This window comes from Puma concolor, chromosome D3, assembly GCF_028749965.1.
Source record: "Puma concolor isolate L17-30 chromosome D3, mPumCon1.1.hap2, whole genome shotgun sequence".
Taxonomy (NCBI): Eukaryota; Metazoa; Chordata; class Mammalia; order Carnivora; family Felidae; genus Puma; species Puma concolor.
In genome coordinates, this window is record NC_141678.1 from 45,771,574 (window position 1) to 45,794,449 (window position 22,876).

Below are 22,876 nucleotides of genomic sequence, written 5' to 3' on the forward strand. Positions count from 1 at the left end.
ACAGAGGGAGACAGACTCTGAAGCAGGGTCCAGGTTCTGGGTTGCTTGCACAGAACCCAACGCAGGGCTTGAACCCACAAATTGTTAGATCATGATCTGAGCTGAAGTCGGACACTTAACAGACTGAGCCACCCAGGCACCCTGAAAATATCAATATTTTATATCTGTTTAAAATCTTGAAATATTTTACTACCCATTTACTTTAAAATTTCTGTTTTTAGACAATACTATAGAAAGCTGGGAAAGGAAAAATAAGTCCCCATTCTACAAGAATGGCATCTGTGCTTTTTTGTTTATTCTTTCCTACTTTTAAAAGAAATGTGTGTAGCTTTATGCATTGTTGTGATCAATATTCATAGTGTTTTACACGTGGCTTTTTTTTTTTTTTAATGTTTATTTTTGAGAGCGAGAAAGAGACAGCACAGGTTGAGGGAGCAACAGAGAGAGGGAGGCACAGAATCTGAAGCAGGCTCCAGGCTCTGAGCTGTTAGCACAGAGCCTGACACGGGGCCACAACTCGTGGACTGCAAGATCATGATCTCAGCCCAAGTCGGAAGCTCAACTGACTGAGCCACCCAGGCGCCCCATATATGGCTTATTTTTAAGTATTATTTCGTTATTTAAACTGTGCTTACTTTTCCATGTTGCACATTACCATTTTATAATTTTTATATATGCCCATTTAAAATTGGGTCAGGGGTGCCTGGGTGGCTCAGTCGGTTGAGCATTGGACTTCAACTGGGATCATGATCTCGTGGTTTGTGGATTTGAGCCCTGTGTCAGGCTTACTGCTTGCTGTCCACGCAAAGCCTGCCTCAGATCCTCTGTCCCCCTCTGTCTCTGCTCTTCCCCTGCTTGTGTGGTCTCTCACTCAAAAATAAAGAAACATTTTTAAAAAATAAATAAAATTGGGTCAGTTTTATTTTTAGGCTCTTAATTTAAGAGGGATAAAATATTTGGCAGATTTCTTCATGTTCCTTAGTGTTTCAGGGTCTTCAGGAAACCCTTACTTTATGATGAGGAAGAGTCAAGAAAATAATATACTTTTTTTTAATGTTTATTTATTTTGAGAGAGAGAGAGTGTGAGCACATGTGTGCATAAGTGGAAGTAGGAGCAGAGAGAGAAGAGAGAATCCCAAGAAGGCTCCATGCTGCCAGTGCTAAGCCTGATGTGGGGCTTGACCTCCCAAACCATGAGATCATGACTTGACCCAGAATCAACAGTCGGATGCTTAACTAACCGAGCCACCCAGGTGCCCTAATACACACTTTTTAATAAGAAACAACATGCCAAATTCATCAGATTATACAACATATAAAACTCACAAATATTACATGGTGGATAATTCTTCTAACTTGTGGACTCCTCATAGCTATTCTCTAGTACTCATCACACTCTCAGGAGAGTCAGTTTATATGCACTGAAAATGTTAAAAGAGGAATACAGCAGGTTTCAGTATATTTAGCTAATACCCAAGTGCTTTATGAATGGTAGGTATTGGATATACATGTGAACTGATGAGAGAAGATAATTTCTGGTTCATTATAATATGAGATTGATCAGAGTTCTTTTTCCAATTTCAAAATCCCTTATGGATTCTTAAAGGTATTAAATGAGCACTATTGTTTTTAAAAAAATAATGTTATTTAAAAACATTTGGGTTCAGATGAGGCAAATTTGCTGAAAGCAGACTTTTTATGTATTCTACACAGTTCCATATAAAATTAGATCTTCCAACTGTGTGATAACATCAAAGACATGCCTGAAGGGTACTTAATTTTTTTGAAAGTGGGGGATCCACTTGGAGAAACCCGTATAAGAGGCTATTTGAAAGACATCAAACATGGACTTGTCTGGACTTTGCAGGTTTTGAAGTATATATAGAAATCAAAATTGACTCATTACTTTTAAACTTTTATGTCAGTTTAAAAAACAGAGAAGAAATGTTTTGAATGGTAGTACTTGAAATACATAATTTTTACTTAGATGTCCGAGAAACTCTTCCCATTTACATGAGAACTTATATACATCTGAATACACCCACTGTATCTTGAGATTTTTTTTTTTTTTTGCTTCATTTGACCAAAACATAATAAAATGATAGATAAACATGTCATATGCAGGACAGTTTGTACACTGATCACAAGAATATATTAAGCTATATGCATTCTTTTAAAGCTGGGGGGGAAAGAATAGATAAAGTCTCCCAACTTCTATTGAACAGCAGTGTGCAAAGACCATTTTTGTTGGAAAAGTCTGGAGACATTTGTGACTGAGTTTTTATATTTTTTATCTTTAGTAAAATTGTATCCCTTCATGATTGTTCACTTTAGTGTCTTATGTTCCTTTTGTGACAAATGCTGCTAGTATCAGGGTCAAAAACAAATTGTTATTGATAAATGTTACTGATAACTTATTAGAGCATGTTTTATGTTTTAATAGAATTTAGTCTTTTTTTTTTTTTTTTTTTTTTTTTAACATTTATTTATTTTGGGGACAGAGAGAGACAGAGCATGAACGGGGGAGGGGCAGAGAGAGAGAGGGAGACACAGAATCGGAAACAGGCTCCAGGCTCTGAGCCATCAGCCCAGAGCCCGACGCGGGGCTCGAACTCGCGGACCGTGAGATCGTGACCTGGCTGAAGTCGGACGCTTAACCGACTGCGCCACCCAGGCGCCCCTATGTTTTAATAGAATTTAATAGAAATTTCAGAGTTCTTTAAATTTCAGAAGTTTGAACAATTCAAAGTATTCATTGGGTACAATATTTTTTTGCCTTTTTAAATCTCTGTCAGTATCAGGTTTATTACTTAAAAGCACTAATAAATAGAATAATAAAATAGAATTTAGAATGTTTATTTTTCAAAACACCATTTATTTTTTTAAAGACTTTTATTTTTAAATAATCTCTGTGCCCAATGTGTGGCTTGAACTCACAACCCCAAGATCAAGAGTCATACCCTGTACCAACTGAGCCAGCTAGGCTCCCCAGAATGCCACCATTTTAATAAATGGTCTCTTGTTCATGCCAGGTTCTATTATCAGCATCTCATCTAATAATGTTTCCTGTATCTGGTAAATACAGTAATCAGTTCTTTTAGAAAACTAGGCAGATTTTTCTAGACAAAATTAGAACCCCTTTGAAGGCACACAAAACTATAGAGGTTCTAATACAACAGGATAAATACTTCTTGATTCGGTTTAGGATTGTTTCATTTATTTTCTCAGATGTTTCATCAAAATTCCTAAAAGATGACATTCATATTAAGGCTACATAAATTAACAGTGAAAGGAATTGCGTGTAATTTTGGTCCATAACATCAGTGTCATACTCATTGTTAATACTATAAGTAACTCTCCCATCTAATATTTTTCCATTTGTATTAACATCTATAAGTTCAATTGAGTCCATAAAAATTAATTTACCTATTTTGAGATAATTAAAATTTAAGACTTAAACTAAGCATCTTATAAAGACAAGAGTTTTCACTTTAGAATTAAAATAATTTATTAGGCCCTTGCAGAAAAACTAGTGGTAATATTTTGGTAGAGGCTAAATTACTTGAGTTGTATACATAAAGCCACTATTTGTCAACAAAGTTATTAGGCTTATTCAAAACCATAGATAACTTGTTTTAAAGTGACAGTACATACACTGCATATATGGTCTGTTCTGGGTAGAGAACTAAAATAAGTAAAAGTTAACATAGTGATTTTTATTTTGCTTATAACAAATTATTGTCTCATTTCTGAATTCTTATTTAAACTTGTTTCCTGTGGTGGCCCTTGGGTGGTTCAGTCAATTGAGCATCCGACTTATGGCTCAGGTCATGATCTTTGGTTCGCGAGTTCGAGCCCTGCGTCAGGCTCTGGGCTCTGTGCTGACAGCTCAGAGCCTGGAGCCTTCTTCAGATTCTGTGTCTCCCTCTCTTTCCCTTTTCTGCTAGTACTCTATCTGTCTGTCTCTGTCTCTGTCTCTCGCAAAAATAAAAGACATTAAGAAATAAATTAATATTAAAAAAATAAAATAAACTTGTTTCCTGTGTTATAACTACACATATGGGCCCTTAATTTTTTCATTTCCTCCAATATCCATATGTTAGCCAGAGTAGGGTTAATTTGTAGTACAGCACTTGGTCTTGTGAATGCTGTTTCCTCAATAGGTATCTCAGGTTGCCAGTGTTACAATCCCAAATACTTTGTTGAACAGACTACCTGTTCATACAGGAGCTACATTGTATAGCCTCATTCCTTCCGATGGGTGTGGAACAGGATTAAAGCACACTTTATAGGGGTTCTAATTGTAGATGCCTAATTGACTTGATGAATAGCAAATGCTAAAATTTAAACACACACACATAGACACACACATAAACCTGTTTCAGGGCTGATCTGCGTGACAGAACAAATGCCTCACAGGTGTTGAATGCTTACAAGATAAAAGAGTACTCTTTCCATATTTCCCAAGAATTTTCTTTTGATGTTTATATGGATTTTCTATCTCATTGTTTCTTTTCTTAAAATGGTCATGGCAATAATCCTTTTCATCTTTGGCTGCACTGAGTTTTAGAAGTTGGGTAAAATTAAAAATAAAATCTATCAATAAGTAAATTTTCGGGGCACCTAGGTGGCTCAGTCGGTTAAGCGTCCGACTTCGGCTCAGGTCATGACCTCACGGTTCATGGGTTCGAGCCCCACATCGGGCTCTGTGCTGACAGCTCAGAGCCTGGAGCCTGTTTCAGATTCTGTCTCTCCCTCTTTCTCTGCCCTTCCCTCGCTTGCATTCTGTCTCCCTCTGTCTCAAAAATAAACATTAAAAAATTTTTTAAATAAAAAAAAAAGTAAATTTCACACACTTTAGAAAGAAGAGAGTGAAAAACTGCTGACTCTAGTCTTTGGCCTAGTCAGGTCATAAGTTTTTTTCTTAATTCTTTAAGAATGATTTGATGCTTGGGGCGCCTGGGTGGCTCAGTCGGTTATGCGGCCAACCACGGCTCAGGTCACGATCTCACGGTCGGTGAGTTCGAGCCCCGCGTCGGGCTCTGGGCTGATGGCTAGGAGCCTGGAGCCTGCTTCCGATTCTGTGTCTCCCTCTCTCTCTGCCCCTCCCCCGTTCATGCTCTGTCTCTCTCTGTCTCAAAAATAAATAAACGTTAAGAAGAACGATTTGATGCTTTACTAAGTAAGTACTTTCAAGTTTTCATGAGTATGTCATTATCTGAAAAAGAAGGAAGCTTCTCAGCCTGGGAATTTGACAGATGGAAAAGATTTTTTTTAAACAGCATACCAGTTTTTATTCTTAATATTGAAAGAAATATTTTCCTTTATTATGTTTTATATTTTAACGATTTTCCAACTATTAGGGCAGATCTTTTTCCATAATTTTCTTTAAGTTTTTATTTTGAGCTTATTGTAAATTGACATGAAATTTTAAGAAGTAATACAAAGAACTGTCCTATACTCTTCAGCCATTTTCCTACAATGGGAGCATCTTTTACAATTATAGTACAACAGCAGGACCAGGAAATTGGCATTGATACAATTTACCAACCTTATTCAGATACCCCCAATTTTATATGCACTCACTTCCACGGTGTTGATTTTATTTTTATTTTTATTTTTTTTCAACGTTTATTTATTTTTTTGGAACAGAGAGAGATAGAGCATGAATGGGGGAGGGGCAGAGAGAGAGGGAGACACAGAATCGGAAACAGGCTCCAGGCTCCGAGCCATCAGCCCAGAGCCTGATGCGGGGCTCGAACTCACGGACCGTGAGATCGTGACCTGGCTGAAGTCGGACGCTTAACCGACTGCGCCACCCAGGCGCCCCCACGGTGTTGATTTTAGATGCCTGTGACTACCACCAGAGATCCCTCACACCACTTATTTAAGCCCTCAGCCCCCTTTTTCCCATCCCAACCCCTCCAGTTTGTGGCTACCAATAATATGTTTTTTATAATTTTTTCCTGTCAAGAGTGTTAGTTATGTAAGTAGAATCACATCGGATGTACCCTTTGAGATTGGCTTTTTTTTCAGTCAGCGTAATTTCCTTGGGAACCATCCAAGTTGTTACATGTATCAACATTTCATTCCTTTTTATTGCTGAAGAGTACATGTGGTACAAGTATGTACCAGTTTTTTTTGTTTGTTTTGTTTTTTAACAGTTCACTTGTTAAAGGACATTTGGGTTGTTTCTAGTTTGGGGCTGTTATGAATAAAGCTGCTGTGAATATTTGATTATTCATAACTTTTTTCTCACAATTCATAATATTTGTTTATTCACATTTTAGGCTGTAAAAATAAGGGTAGAGTGTATCCTATCAGTTGGACATTTCCTAGAGGTGAAATTTGAGAAACAGGGCAAAAGTCTAACACGAAACAGTTGTCCAGGGCCTGCCTTTTTCTATATTCCTGGCAGCAAATCCTTACTACTTGGGATGATAAGAAGAGGTGGCTTTCCCGTCAGTATTTATACCATCCTGTCAACTTTATCCCTAGTCAGCATCATGGAGGGGGATTGGTGGAGAAATGTATAATTTTTTTAAAACTCTTATTTGTCTAAATTCTGTTTTTCAATGCTTGTCCTAAATTATACCGATAGTGAAAAGTCCTGTTCTTAGAAATAACAAATTTATTAATGTTTCTATGTACAGTATATGGAAAGTTTTTCTAAATGTATAACTTATTAGAATCCATAGATAAACTATCAAAGGCAAATAGTAAATCTTTGATTTTTCAATAATTAGTCAACTAATACCTATTTATTGGGGACTAAGCCTACCCCAAATGAAAGAAATTCTTGAGTGGATACAGAACTTCTAAACTTGCTAAGCATTATTTTAAAAAGTAAATAAAATATCCACAATTAGAAAAAGTGTAGAATAGTAAAAAGATTGATTTAGGACTCAGAAAAATCAAACAGAGAAACTTTTTCCTCCTTTTATGATAATCATACTGTAGAAAATAGAGGTCATAGAGAAAATAGAAAACCAAATAGTTTAGCGTTGCTAAATAGACAGTTTTTTTCACTTATTTTAATAACATCCCATCAAGTGATTATATCATATTTTATTTAAACATCCCTATTTTAAGCAGTTTATATTGCTATAAATTGTTCAGTGTCCTTTGTGACTATGAGTTTCTCTATAGTTTGGATTATATTCTTGGGTTAGAATCCAGGAAATGAGATACTGATGAAGGAGTCCTATTACGTATTGCTAAATTGCTTTCCAAAAGAATTCTATCCATTTATAATATCTCCAGCAAGTATGGGAGTATAGTTTTACAGCACTTTTATCAACATATTGGGTATTACAGTCTTTATAATTTTGCTAAGTAATTGTTTTGGTTTGAATTTATATTTAGTTGCTAGTAATGTTGGATAGATTTTTGTATTTCTTTAATGACCATTTTTCTCCTTTTGTTAATTATCATTTACAAAAATTAGAAATGTCACTCTATTTTGTCCATATCCTTCCTTGCAGTTTCAGTGCCCTTCAGCCTGCTTTCTTCATGATAACTGCTTGAGTCCCATAGGCAGGAGTCTTCTCTTATGTGTTGTGTCAGACTCAATTAAAATAAGAAATATATGTAACAGCTATCTTGAGTGTTCTTCGTTAAGTATTTTAGCGTAAGCAATTTTGCTCCTCATCCAGGACTTCCTGCAATAATCTATTTTAATCCCAGAAGACTTGAGCCTACATAAGCATGGTTGCTGTTAGCAAATACATAGGCTATGTCAGAACATAGACCTTCATTTATAGTGAGCCTCTAATTATATGCTTGCCCCTGCTATTATGAAGGAAGTAACTCACTTTAGGTGGAGAAAATTTCACTCTACTTAGCTGTCATATAATAGACCAAAGGCAGTAATGTTGCAGATATACTTTTGTGACCTTGGGGTACAAATAAGGGAAATACACTCTCCAAGCTAATGGGACCTGGCTTATTATTCAGAGCCCAGAGTCAAGTAACTTAATAGTGTAGCATTAGACTCATAAAGAAACTCAGATCAACTGCTTTAGAAATGGTAAATGTATAAATAAAATACTGTGGTTTTTTTTTTTTCTTTTTCAGGTTTACAAGTAAAAGTAACAAAACTGAAAAAGGAACGAATTTTGTAAGTACCAGTATATAATACTGATTTCTTATTTTTAAATTAATTGATACTGACGTCCTATTTGACCTCAATGGCTTATTTATGAGAAAGTTAGTTTACAGCATGGACCTTGGATAGTTGACCATGAGTTTTTCAAAATTCTAAGGTAAAAAGAATAACTTAATTTTGAGTATATTCTTAGTTAATATTTGCATATATTTATACATTAATGTAATTTTTATATATACATACATACATATGGGTATGTATACATATAATCTTTTTCCATAAAGTATTTATTAATAAAATAACTGTTCTATAAATTCATTTTGATCTGTCAATGTTATTCTTTTCTTATCTGTGATTAACACCTGGAATTTAAGATACTGCAAGAAGGGAGCAAAATCTGGGATTTCTGAACTGATACAAGAAATGAGACAAGGGGCTCCTGGCAGGCTCATTCGGTGGACCTGTGACTCTTGATCTAGGGGTTGTAAGTTCAAGCCCCACATTGGGTGTAGAGATTACTTAAAAAAAAAAAAATCCTTAAAAAAAAAAAAAAAAAAGGAATAGGAGCAAATGAGACCCCTTTTAACTAGTTTGAAATTACCAAAAGTTCCCCTGAATTGTTTTGGTTATTTTTTTTTAATATGAAATTTATTGTCAAATTGGTTTCCATGCAACACCCAGTGCTCATCCCAACAGGTGCCCTCCTCAATGCCCATCACCCACTTTCCCCTCCCTGTTTTGGTTATTAAGCCTAGAATCAGGTCTGATTTTCTAAGTCCGAAGCAAATTTTACTCATGGTTCTTTAGGGCTTCCACATTCAGGAATCTGAAACAGATGCATCATAGAATGTTATTGCTTATAACAAAAATTAATACCATTTTTTTTTAATATTTATTTATTTTGAAAGCGAGAGTGTGTGTAGTTATACAAATAGGGGCAGGGCAGAAAGAAAGGGAGAGAGAGAATCCTAAGCAAGCTCCATGCTCAGCTAGGAGCCTGACATGGGGCTCAATCCCACAACCGTGATCATGATCTGAGCCAAAATCAAGAGTCGGATGCTTAACTGACTGAGCCACTCAGGCCACCCCTATGTCATTGTGACTAATACTGCATTTACTCTATGATATATACCAATGGGCCTTAGTTACATCATATTCCTCAAGCTTCCAAGGCTCCAACCAAAAGCTGGAGTTAACAGTCACCCATCAAAACACACCCATTTGTTTTCTCCAATATGATATGAAAATAAAAATTGGAAAGTTCCTTTTACACCTAGAAAATCATGTTTGGGAGATGACTTTGATTCAGAAATATAAAACCATAAGTTTATAAACAGGTGTTTTTTTTTTTTAAGAATGATTTTATGATCCTATTTAATTAGTGATACATAATGCTTTGCATTATTGAGAATGTACATATTCCTGCCTCACAGATGTCATTTTAAGTATCTCAGGCGTAGAATAATTCATTTCTCTGTTTCTTATGATTAGTTCCCACCATTGCGAGATGTTCCTATAGAGGAAATTAAGCCTTTTCTGAGTAGTAAAGTTAGGGTATATATCTTGTTAGTTAGGATTTTGCAAAGTACTCAAAGTATTTCCCCGCAAGATACTTCTTAATTACATAGGGCAAAATTATAATATTATAGCGGAGAAACCGGACAGAATTCATCTCAAACTATCAAAGTTAATATCACTAGAAATCAGATATGTCAGCCCCATGTACTTCTTGATTTGATGCACTAAGAAGAGCACAATGTTATTCCTGTAGTATTCTTACCAAAAATGCATAGCCCAGATTTTATCATGGGGAAACATCAGAAAAACCCACATTGAAGAACCATCAAAATAACTGGCCAGTACTTTTCAAAGGTCAAGATTGTGAAAGACAAAAATGATGGAGAAACTGTTCCAGATTGAAGGAGACATGACATTAAGTGCAATGTAGGATCCAGGATTAGATCCTGGACCAGAAAAATAATGTTAGAGGAACAGTTGGCAAAATTTGCATAAGGTCTATAGATTAGTTAATAGTATTGTATCAATTTCTTGATGTTCATAAATGTATTCTGGTCACACAAGATGTTAATATTTTGAGAAGTTGAGTAACAGATACACAGGTACTCTGTTGTGTATTTATAATTTATTTATAATAGACCTGAAGTTATTTTAAGATGAAACCAAAAAATGAAAAAAACGGGGCAGCTGGCTGGCTCAGTTGGTAGAACATGTGACCTTTGACCTCAGGATCTTGAGCCCCACGTTGGGTATAGAGATTACCTAAAATATTTTTTTTTAAATGAAAAAAATTAACATTCATTCCTTGAGTCTGAAGAGATCAACTTTTCTTCATCTGTTGGATATTGAAAAAATTCAGTATTCTTTTAGCAAGGAATAGGAAGGAAATGGCTGTTGGATAGGCAACCAAAAATGTCACTACAGTTAGACTAATCCTACTACTGTGGTTCAGAGAGTAGCAGCCAGTGCAGCTCTTGGGGCATGATCTCCTTTCATGGCACAAATGACCTTTTTTGTTTTTTTCTTTTTAATTTTTGTTTAAATGTTTGTTTATTTTTGAGAGAGAGACAGAGCATGAGCCGGGGGGGGGGGGGGGGGGGAGGGGAGGGGGGGGTGGCAGAGAGAGAGGGAGACACAGAATCCAAAGCAGGCTTCAGGCTCTGAGCTGTCAGCACAGAGCCTGAAGTAGGGCTCAAACTCATGAACCGTGAGATCGTGACCTGAGCTGAAGTCGGGCGCTCAACTGACTGACCCACCCAGCTGCCCCACCTTTTATTTCTGTAGCCAGTAGGTATTTCACAAACTCTCTAGCCTTTTAATGCATTTTAAATAGTGTTGGTGGTATTACCTTATGTTTACGTATGTCCAAATATCTGAATACTTGCTGAAGAACACTTTATATGTAAATTCTTCCCATAATGAGTTATTACAAAAATAAATATATTGAAATTGTGTTAGTTGGATAAAACAGGATCGTTTTCTTGGTTAATAAGTAAAATTTATCTTTTATCCACTCGAAATCAAAAGGGAAACATCTTTGTTTTACTTAGGAATAAATACTCTTTTCTTCAGTGGTGAAAATATTTTGAGTCCTTTGAGATTTCAAATTATGAAGTGTAGGGCGCCTGGGTGGTTCAGTCAGTTAAGCGTCTGACTTCAGCTCAGGTCATGATCTCACAGTTTGTGAGTTCAAGCCCCGTGTTGGGCTCTGTGTTGACTGCTCAGAACCTAGAGCCTGCTTTGGATTTTGTGTCTCCCTCTCTCTCTGCTCCTCCCCCACTTGTGCTCCGTCTCTTTCTCTGTCTCTCAAAAATAAATAAATGTAAAAAAAAAAAAAATTAAAATCACAAAGTGTACTTATTCTGTTGTTTTCATCTTCATTTTTATATATAGCCCAGCTAGTGTTGGTTGCTACAGACATTGCCAATCAGAAGATAAGCTACATACCAAATTTAAATAGTTAATTACCGATCACTGAAGTTATTCTACAAGTGTCCTCTTCTTTTTTTTTTTTTTTTTTAAGTTTTCAAGAGAGAGAGAAAGTGCACGAGTCAGAGAGGGGTAGAGAGAGAGGGAGGGAGAGAGAGAGAATCCCACCCAGGCTCCTCACTGTTAGCACAGAGTCCGACACAGGGCTCAAATTCATGAACTGTGAGATCATAATGTGACCTGAAGTCAGACACTTAACCAGCTGAGCCACCCAGGTGCCCCTACAAGTATCCTCTTTTATGTACAGTAACACTATATAGGAATTCTTGTTACCTCTGGCCTTTTCTAAAACCAAAAATGCAATGTTTTAGAGTCGATTATTAGTTAGACAAGGAGCTTTTATATTATACCTTGGTTTGGTGTTGGTTAATTGTCATGTTAATCCTGTATTAACAACCTTTGATTAGAATGACATCCTTTAATCAAAATGTTGATCACTTTTTTTTTTTTTTTGAGAGAGAGTACAAGCAAGGGAGGGGCAGGGGGTGGGGACAGAGGATCTGAAGAGGGCTCTGAGCTGTCAGCACAGAGCCCCATGTGGGTCTTGAACTCACCAACTATGATGAGATCATGACCTGAGCCGAAGTCAGATGCTCAACCAACTGAGCCACCCACGTGCCCCAAAATGTTGGTCAGCTGCAGTATTGAAACTCAGAAAGTATTGTCTGGTATTTGATTATACATTTTAAGCTACATTCACTAAATGTTGTTAAAGGATTTTGTTTTATTTATTTTTTTTTTTTTCAACGTTTATTTATTTTTGGGACAGAGAGAGACAGAGCATGAACGGGGGAGGGGCAGAGAGAGAGGGAGACACAGAATCGGAAACAGGCTCCAGGCTCTGAGCCATCAGCCCAGAGCCCGACGCGGGGCTCGAACTCACGGAGTGCGAGATCGTGACCTGGCTGAAGTCGGACGCTTAACCGACTGCGCCACCCAGGCGCCCCGGATTTTGTTTTATTTAAATGTATTCTTCATGTAGCCTTAGTAATTTTATTTTCTAAAATATTGCTATTTTAAATGATTTATAGCTACAAAGCAGTATTTCCTCTTAGCTTGAATCAGAATCATCAAATGAATGATGATACATAATTAGAAGTGATCTAGATTTGCTTATGACCAACGCACTTTATTACTGACTTTCTACACAAAATGCATTTCTCCATACCTGTAACCAATCAGCCACATGAAAAACGTCTTAAATTTGTAAATGACTGCTGAATTTTACTTTCTCAAAAATCATCTATAACACTTTTGAATTTTAAAGAATGGAAAACATTTTAAAAGCAGCTGGTTTTTCAGTAGCTAGTAATAATGCCTTACTTCACCTGTAGTTTAGAGTCATTTGATCCTCTTAGCAACCTTCTAATATATATTGTAACTACTTTGTACCTGTGTACCTCAGGTAGTTTGGGGTTGTACATTTTGGAAGCACAGGTAAGTAAATTCCCTGAGTAATCAGAGAATTAAAGGGATGCTTTATTTTATAGTAAGTTAGATATTTGCACTGTGGGACCAGGAACTTGGGCTTTCTTATATTAGCATAATCCCTATATCTCAGTATATTTTACAGTATACAGTTAGGATGCAGAAATAACCAGGATGTCTTAGCTCCATATTGTTAGGACAGCTATATTAATAAGGTAGAGAGTCCCAACCCTTAGGGATTCCCACCTGGAAGAAGAAGAAGAGAAATCAATAATTTTACCATATTTTGTCTATCACTTGATTGTTTGAGATCTGTGTTTTGATGATAGTTGTCTCTGCACATGGTTAATGCTTTTCTCTTACACAAATTCGTTTATCAAATTAAACATGTAAAAATGTTGACAGGTGAATATTATGGGATTTTTTGAAAAGTTCTACTTAAAGAACTTAAGAACTTTTGAAAAGTTCCACCTGATTCTTTTAACCTACTTGTGGACGTGACTACATCTGTTTTTGCCAGTGTATATCCATTACTTACCAACTAATGGACTGTTTTAATGGTCAGTGAATTTTGTCATCATCCTATTTATTTGCCATTCTTTATTTTTTTTAGAATTGTTTGGGTTTCTTTTTTAAATTTTATTTATTTAAAGCTAACATTTGCCATATTCAGCCATCCAGCTTTATAGCAATCAAGATATTTAAATTCACAAATTTAAAAAATTACAAAGGAAAAAAAGTCCTGCAGTTGTGCAGGACTGTTGTCATACTTTTCATTTCTTATAACAAAGGTTATAGAGAATATAACTTGAACACATATAGTTTCCCCATTTTCTTTATTCACAGTAGTACCAGTTTTGATCCCTATAGTGCTTCTCTACCCCTCCAGTATATGACATTGATTTTAAACTAATGAGAAGACTGGTGTATGTAGTATATGGGAGGGTTTGTTATCTGTCATTTTATAGTCACATTTTCATATACAAGATTTATCCACTTTTACACACGAGTTATATTTACATGCCATTTATCTAAAATGTTCATTTGTCTCAGAAGGACACAATGCCATCTACCAGGAAAATGATACTGAGTATCCAGTAAGATGCTGCCTATGGGATAGATACATTGAGCTTACCTTAGATGAGTGAGGTTGGTTATTTATCTCCTAATAACTAACTTCCTTTAGATGAGGTCCAAGGTAGATGTAGCTTGCAATGCATTTCACTCCTAATTTTTTTTTTTGGAATTGCATGACTCTTTTTTTGTACCATTTAGAACTCATCAATTTGCTTTCTTAAGGAATTTGTTAAATTGTTCCTGCAATTCATAGAACCCTGTTATGTTTACCACTGAGTTGACATGAATATTTTATTAAGTAATTGAGGTTAGTTTTAATGTTAACGTAGGTCATCAGTCTATTTGGTTTTAAAACAAATGCTACTATGTTCTGAATCATTCTAAATAGACAGGAGTAGAATATGTGGATGTAGGAAAATCAGACATTAAACAAATTTTCTCTTGTGGGGAGCCTGGGAGGCTCAGTCAGTTAAGCATATGACTTCGTCTCGGGTCATGATCTCGTGGTTTGTGAGTTTGAGCCCCGCATTGGGCTGTGTGGACAGCTCAGAGCCTGGAGCCTATTTTGGATTCTGCATCTCCCTCTTTCTCTGCCTTCCCCTGCTAGTGCTCTGTCTCTCTCTCAAAAAAAATTGAACATTAAAAAAATTTTTTTAATAAAAGCATCTTTTCTCTTGTTCATAATTTAAGAAAAAAACTTTTCCTATGAACTTTTCATTCCGTGTGTGTGTGTGTGTAATTCTTCAATATGTGAATCTGGAATATAATATTTGGTTATATTTTTATGATCTAGATTATTTAGATTAAATGCTAATGTTAAATAGATATTGGCAGCTTATCTGTTAACTTAGAAAATGTCTTTAATTGTTCCCCCAAACTTTGAAAAGTTTTTAATTTGGTTATATTTGTTGAATATTTTAAAAGCAGGATTAATGAAAGGTTGGTACTGCTTCTGAATTAAATATATTTTCTAGAAATATTAGAAAAGCATTTTTTAAATTAAGCAACAGCCAAATTAATGAGTTTCAGCTATCACTGTTATTATTTCCAAAATTTCAGATGGCTACAAATGTTACCAGAACTATATGCAGTAGTCTATTACTTTTAGGTGTATTGATTTTTCATTTTTTATTCAATATCAATTACTCAACCAGTATATATGAAGTACCCCCTATATTGGGTATCTGACATTTTTACTTAGTTGTCTGACTTATCTGTTTTGCTGCCAGTGATACTACATTCTAGCCATTTTGGTAGTCGTTTTGACATCTACTTTTTGTAGTAGACTGGTTTATCATAATTTGATATTTTAAACCCTTGAGGGGACTGGGGAAGATGTTTCAACCACAGTATTTTTTTCAGCTTCAAGACCGTACAGAAAATCCCAATCAAATTTCTAATGGGTTTTCTTAGAATTAATTTATATGCATAATTTATATAATAATGTGATTTTTTAAAATATGATAATGGAAGGGTAGAATATGACACTATCTTGGAAAGTAATCAGGTAATCTACTAGAAGAAAATTTTAGGGGCGCCTGAGTGGCTCAGTCGGTTGAGTGTCCCAACTCTTGATTTTGGCTCAGGTCATGATCCCAGGGTGGGGAGTCCCCATGTTGGACTCCACGCTCAGCATGAAGCCTGTTTGAGATTCTCTTTCTCTCTCCCTCCCTCTGTCCCTCTCCCCCACAAACTCATTCTCTCTCTCTCTAAAATACGTTTAAAATAATAAAATAATTTTAAAATTTTTTGTTTTTTCCTACTATAAAATCACAATGGTAAACACTTAAATAGAACCTAGTATGTGATTGTACCTTTCTGGGTGCTATACTTATATTAATGCTTACTTAGTCCTTGCGAGTGCCTTATTGGATATATACTAATGTATCATTTTTACTTCCACTAGGTCACACAGCTGATAAATGAGACCTGAGATTCAAACCTAGGCTTTAGGATCTAGGGTTTGCATGCTTCCACTCTACTATAAGCCCTGACTTAAAAGTAATACCAAGTAAGAAGTTTAGGCAACACAGAAATTAATAAGAAAGTATAAATCTCCCATAATTGGAATAGAGATGAGTGGAGATATCTGTTACTTACATTAACAAATACAGACAAAATAATAAAAAAAAGTAAGTGTACATTTTAATAGCATTTTTGACAACATTGAGTCAACGATGACATCAGAATCCACTCCTTCCTCTGTGTTCCAACACTGTATAATGAATGTCTGGTACTTAAGACAATACTTTTATAGTACACAAAAATACTACAGAGCACATTCTAGTATAGTGTGAAGTCTGATTAATAAGATTTTTTTTTTTTTGAGAAAGAGCACACATGGGTTGGGGAGGGGAGCAGGCAAAGGTAGAGAGCATCTTAAGCAGGCTCCACGCCCAGCATGGAGCCTGACACAAGGCTCAGTCTCACAACTGTGAGATCATGATCTGAGCCAAAATCAAGAGTTGGACACTTAACCTACTGAGCCATTCAGGCACCCCAACAAGATATTTAAACTTTGCCCTTGAAGTTTATTTTGATATAAGAAATACATGTTATATAAGTGTGAGACCATACTTTGGAATTGTTCCGATAGAATTATCCCATTAGGATAATTATCCTGCTAGGATTTTCTTTTTAAAAATGTATTTCTTGATTTTTAGAGATGCACAGAGACTAGAAGAATTCTTCACCAAAAATCAACAGCTGAGAGAACAACAAAAAGTCCTTCATGAAACCATTAAAGTTTTAGAAGATCGGTGAGTCGGGCTCTTGGGTATTCTTGAGTAAGTGGGGATTTCCTCCTTTAATAGAACATTGGTTTTAATTTATAAAACAGTTCTGGGACTGATGTGCTCTTTTCCCAAACTGATGTCAACTGTGGATAAATATATACTCTTACAGATTTGTTTTTTTTTTATTAATTACAGGAATCTCATCAATTTACCTTTTAATATTTCTTGTTTTTTGGGTTTTTTTTTTTAATGTTTATTTGTGAGAGAGAGTGAGCATGAGCAGGGGAGGTGTAAAGAGAGAGGGAGACAGAGGATCCGAAGTGGGCTGTGTGCTGACAGCAGAGAGCCTGATGTGGGGCTCAAACTCACGAACCATGAGATCATGACCTGAGTTGTAGTCAGATGCTTAACTGAGTAAGCCACCCAGGTTCCCCTAAATAATATTTATCTGGTATTGATATAAGATGAGCTTAAGAGTAGTAATGTTCTGGGGTGCCTGGGTGGTTCAGTTGGTTAGATATCTGATTCTTGATTTTAGCTTAGGTCATGATCTCTCAGTTCAAGAGATCAACCCCACATCAGGCTCCGTGCTGTCAGTGCAGAGCCTGCTTGGGATTCTTTCTCCTTCTCTCTCTCTGCCCGTTTCCCACGCGTGCTCACACCCACTCTCTCTCTAAAATAAATAAATAAACATTAAAAAAAGAAAGAGTAGTAATGTGTTAATTCATTTGATGCTTTAATTCCATTTTTATGTCTAAGTAGGTGGAAACTGCTTCACAATTCTGTTTGTCTTCGTGTTTCTGCCATTCTTTTTTTCTCCTACATATTTCTGTAGGCAGTCTAGGATTCTTCTTTCTGAATATTTCCAAGATAATGCCTGTCACTTAATTTCCACATACATCTTTATTTCTCACTCCTATGAGATTACCACCCTAGGTTAGAAGAGACTTTCAGATTTTGCTGTATTCCTTTGTCTGAACTGCAATTGCTATGTAAGACCTTGAACTACCTGTAACAAACAATGTTTCTTGCATTTATAGTTAATAATTTCCCTTTGTTATTATTGTGTATATGTCACAGGAGGGCTGGTGGCTTGAGTTTGCCACTGTACCTTTAGTGGTGGAATAATTTAACACTCCATCTGTGCAAACTGCAGTTGTACACTTTTCTTCTACAACTGCTGTCCCAGAGAAATGCACATTTACTGGAATAGGCAGCCTATTGTGGAATGAAGTTACACGCACGCTGGAATCATAGATGCAAATTTGAATTTCAGGTTTATACTGTGCCCTTAATTCAGATTCATAAATAAATATTGAGTCCTTGCTATGATCTAGGTATAGCTGTAGGTGCTAGGGATAACACTATCCCTAGTGTCATGTAGCTTATATTTAATTTTTAAAGGTTTGGAGTGAGTCATACAAGTAAGAGGCTTTCAGATTATAAGTGCTGTGAAGAAATAAAATTGAGTGGTGTAATTAAGTGACCACAGACATTGGAAAGTGAAGGGATAGGTGTCAGGAATGGCCTCTCTGAGGAGGTACCATTTTAACCGAGACGTATAATATAGATAAGAGCTACTCGAAGAACTGAAGATAAAAAGAGAACAGACAAATACAAAAGCTTTAGGTGGAAATAAGTTTTGAAATATTTGAAGAATAGAAAGTCTGCAGTGGTTCTAACTTGAGTAGGAGGATGAATGATAGGAGATAGGATTGGAAAGGTGGGAGTAACTACATTATGTAGGATCATGGGCAAAAAGTTTGGATTTTGTTGTAATCAGAAGTAATTGGAGGTTTTAAGCAGGGAAATCACAAAGGAATAGGAGCAGGTATTGACAGTATCTGTTATATCCAAACAGACATGTCAGGTAGATAATTGTATATGTGAATTTGAAACTAACTACAGAGATTAGAGCTAGAGAAAAGAATTTGAAAGTCATCACCTGCATATAAATGGCATTTAAAACTTAGACTGGATAAGAGATCTAGGGACATCTTAAAGAGTGTGGGAAGAGAATAGAAGAGGCATCGAGCTCGGACATACTGATTAAGGTTTAATGAAGAATAAGGATCAAGCCAACAAACAAAAATGAGAAAGAAAAATTATCAGGTAGAAGAAAAGCCAAGAACATATGGCATGACACCAACCACACTTTCTCCACAGGGCTATTTTAAAGATTAAATGAGATTAATGCAAGTTAAGTACATAATAGAACTTTTTAAAAACTTACAGTGTCCCTTCTAATTGGTGATGATGATTTCAGCCTTTAGCACTCTAGTCAGATCCAGTCTCTAGAAAGCCATTTGACCCCTTTTTTTTCCCAGTCCAGGATCAAAAAGGAAATCATCAGCTACTTTTCTGTTAGTGTGGTGAGGCATTTCCTTGTTTTCTCTGGATATGTAGTAAAGCGTTTGGGAGGAATGGTGGGGGGGTCATATTTTTCTCAGGCTTTAACTCCTCAGTGATTGATATGTATTGAGGGCTTACTTTGTACCTGTACCCGGGCATCTAGTACTTAATCTTCACATTAATGCTGGTGTGGTAAATCCATTTTACATAGGAGGAAACTGAACTGGCAAAGAGGTAAGAAGCCATACCAAGATCACAGTTAATGGATAATTAGGTTAAATTTGACCCTACAAACCCCCCAGTTTCTGTTTTCCTGAAGCCTTGTCTGTATGTTGTCTTAATTTTATAAATGTTGTGTAAATGAATTATACCTTAACTGATCATCTCAGAGTATTTGTGCTTGACCTAAAGTTAACAAAACAGGTACTTTGCAATATTAATTCCCCAATATTATCTATTTTCTAGTCTGGTTTTTTGGAAGTTTTTGTTTCGGTTGTTTTTGTTTTTAATTGCTGTTAACTATATACTACCTTTAAATGTCTAGGTAACATTTGGTAAAGTTCTGCTTTATTTAAAATTTCATTTTAAGTTTTATGTCATGTAAGAATGATACCCAGAGCAAGCTTTAAAAATCTATAAAAATTAACGTTTTGCTAAGACCTTTAAAAAGCAAAATGTGTTTTGTTAAAATGTCTTTTTTTTTTTTTTTTTTTTTTTTTTTAAGTAGGCTTCATGCCCAGAGCAGAGCCCAATGCGGGGCTTGAACTCACGACCATGAGATCAAGACCTGGGCTCAGGCCAAGAGTCGAACACGACTGAGCCACCCAGGCACCCTGTGTTTCGTTAAAATTTCTAAACAGTAATTCTGAAACTTGCTACTTACTCTTTATAGGATGAAGCAATTTTTATTTTTTATGCTAATGTTGTGAAAACATTGTGAGATGTTTAGATGAAAAGAATTACCTGGTAAAGGTAAATTTGATAATAAAAAGATAAAAGATTTGATAATAAATTTGATAATTTTAGGTGGCTTGTTTATGTTTGATTATCAAAAAGATTTGATAATAAATTTGATAATTTTAGGTGGCTTGTTTATGTTTTACTACACTAGTATTATAAGAGACTTTCCTTGAAGGAAACAAAGTATTTCACTAAATCTAAGGAATAGTCACTGTGATGTGGATAGAATGCATTAAAAAAAATCTGAACAAAGCAGTTAAAACATGGTTGTCTAGTAGATTTTAATATTTTTAAAAGCATTTTTGGCAGTTGTAGTAAACTCATAGTTCATCTGTCATTGAAAGGGAAAATTTGTGTTTATAATCAGGGGATTTGTGGTTGTGCAACTATTTTTCAAATACTAGACCAAATGTCCTTTTTGTGTTACTCATAGGTTTTAATTTAAATATTTTTCAGGAGATCTCTGACTTTCTAGACTAGGTTTAGTTTTGCTGTGTGCTTTAATTGTACCCTGTATTTCCGCTGTCATGATGTGAATCATGCTTTGCTTAATTACTCTTTTACTACCTGTCTTTTTTTAGTACACTCTAAACTCTTTAAAAGAAATTACATTATCTTGGCCACTGTTGTATTTCAGCACCTACAGTACTCATTGTAGGTGATCATGAATATGATCACCTTTTGAATGAAAATGAATAATTTTTTTGAAGTTTATTTACTGTTTGTTTAGAGAGAGAAAGAAAGAGAATGAGCTGGGGAGGGGCAGGAGAGAGAGCGCGAGAATCCCAAGTAGTCTCCAAGCTGTCACATGGAGCTCAATGCGGGATTTGATCTCACGAATCATGAGATCATGACCTGAGCTAAAATCAAGAGTCGGACACGGACTGAGCCACCCAGGCGCCCTGAAAATGAATAAATTTGAGGAAATCTTTTTGGGGTATAACAAACAATTGAGCATACTTGTTAATCTGGTAAGTTTTAATTGCAAAATGAAAGCTTTTATTTCTTCATCTATGAAGAAACTGGAATATAACCCAGAAAGCATGCTGCTTTCTGCTCTTACTAGTGGAATTATTCTTCTTTCCCTGTTACTTGTATATAGCTACTAAAATTGCATTCATTCTCCTGTGAAATTGAGGTTTTTTCTTTCTCTGACAGCAGCAGTGGAACCTTGATGGAAATAGGAACCTAGTATATTTTCTCCTAACAGTTTAAATTTAAACTAGGGTCAGTGAGCAATCAAGAGTTGACTCTTTTTCACAAATACTGTTATCAAGAGTGGCAGATGACTGGAGAAAACTGGAAGTAATAAACAAGCTAGAAAATGTTTCATTTTATAACTGTCTATGTCAGTGGCATTTTTAAAGTTGGAAACTAGGTGTTCCAAGGGGTTGTTTTCAATCATATGTCATGACATTTTAACATACCAGATTTTATTTCTTAGAAACAATGAAGTGTTCAATTTTTACTGAAAAACTGACTAGCAGAAGACTTCTAACTAATCCATTAGAATTGTTCCATGCCATTTACCTCTTTCAGAGTTTTCCAGTGACTTTTCTTTTTTCTTTTTTTTTATTTTAATTTTTATTTATTTATTTTTAATGTAAGATCGATGCCCAAAGTGGGGCTTGAACTCACAACACTGAGATCAAGAGTCACATGTCCTACCAACTAAGCCAGCCAGGCGCCCCTTCGATGACTTTTCTATGTCATGTGCTCTTTGGCCTCTGTAGCTTAATAATTCTGTGTATAAATTTACCACAATCAGGTCAGCTGTTTGAGTGTTTATTGCATGGACCCTAAGCTATTAACTTGAACAAATCTTAGAACTGTAAATATGAAATGTCAGGTACTTTAAGCAAATAGTTAAAATTGAGTTTTCTCTTATAACAGTTTAATAGTCTCTTGGTTTTGGAATAGTTGGGGTTTTTTTGTTTTTGTTTTTTTAAATTTATTTAGTATTTGAGAGAGAGAGAGCACACGCATGAGCAGGGGAGGAGCAGAGAGAGAGAGGATTCTCCCAAGCAGGCTCCACACTGCCAGTGTGGAACCTACTGCACAGCTGGATCTCATGAACCGTAAGATCATGACCTGAGCTGAAATCAAGAGTCAGATGCTTAGCCAACTGAGCCACCCAGGCGCCCCTTGGAATAGTTTACAGAGATTTATTTCTTTTGGAATTTTAAAGGCATAAATAGACCTTACTATTAGCTTTAGAAATGCTTGAGAATCCGAAAACATTATGTTATAGCAGAAAGACAAGAAGGTGTATGTCCTTTCTAGTACCTTAAATTCTCAAAAAGATGTTACACAAAATTTATTAGAATATAATATTATGAAATTAAATACTTGTTAGCTTATTTTTTCATTTTTCCTTTTCAGTTTTTATTAAAGTAATGCATATGCATTATAAAGTGCATAGTTACTATATATTCCTCTTTTCCACCCCTACCAGTCCCAGTTTTTAGTGCTCCAGATTCTAAATGATACATTTTCACTTTAACCCTTGATTTATCATTTTGAGACCATCTTATTTCTTACTATGAAGATACCATTTTCCTTTGCATATTTTTGTTTTTATTTTTTATTTTATTTTATTTTTTACTGTAGAGGGAGCATGAGCAGGGGAGAGGGCCTCCACACTGAGCGTGGAGACTTGACAGTGCTCAATCCCATGATCGTGACCTAAGCCAAAATCAAGAGTCAGCCG

General features: G+C 35.7%; 1 protein-coding gene across 7 annotated transcripts in view; it reads left to right on the forward strand.

Moving 5' to 3' along the window:
• Positions 1 to 22,876, forward strand: part of RBBP8 (RB binding protein 8, endonuclease) — a 112,727-nt gene that overhangs the window by 30,201 nt on the left and 59,650 nt on the right. For all 7 annotated transcript variants that reach the window (XM_086682603.1, XM_086682605.1, XM_086682604.1 and 4 more), the window contains 2 exons: positions 8,077 to 8,119; positions 16,783 to 16,878. In XM_086682603.1, coding sequence (XP_086538729.1) covers positions 8,077 to 8,119; positions 16,783 to 16,878 — 139 coding nt within the window. The remainder of the gene's footprint in view (positions 1 to 8,076; positions 8,120 to 16,782; positions 16,879 to 22,876) is intronic.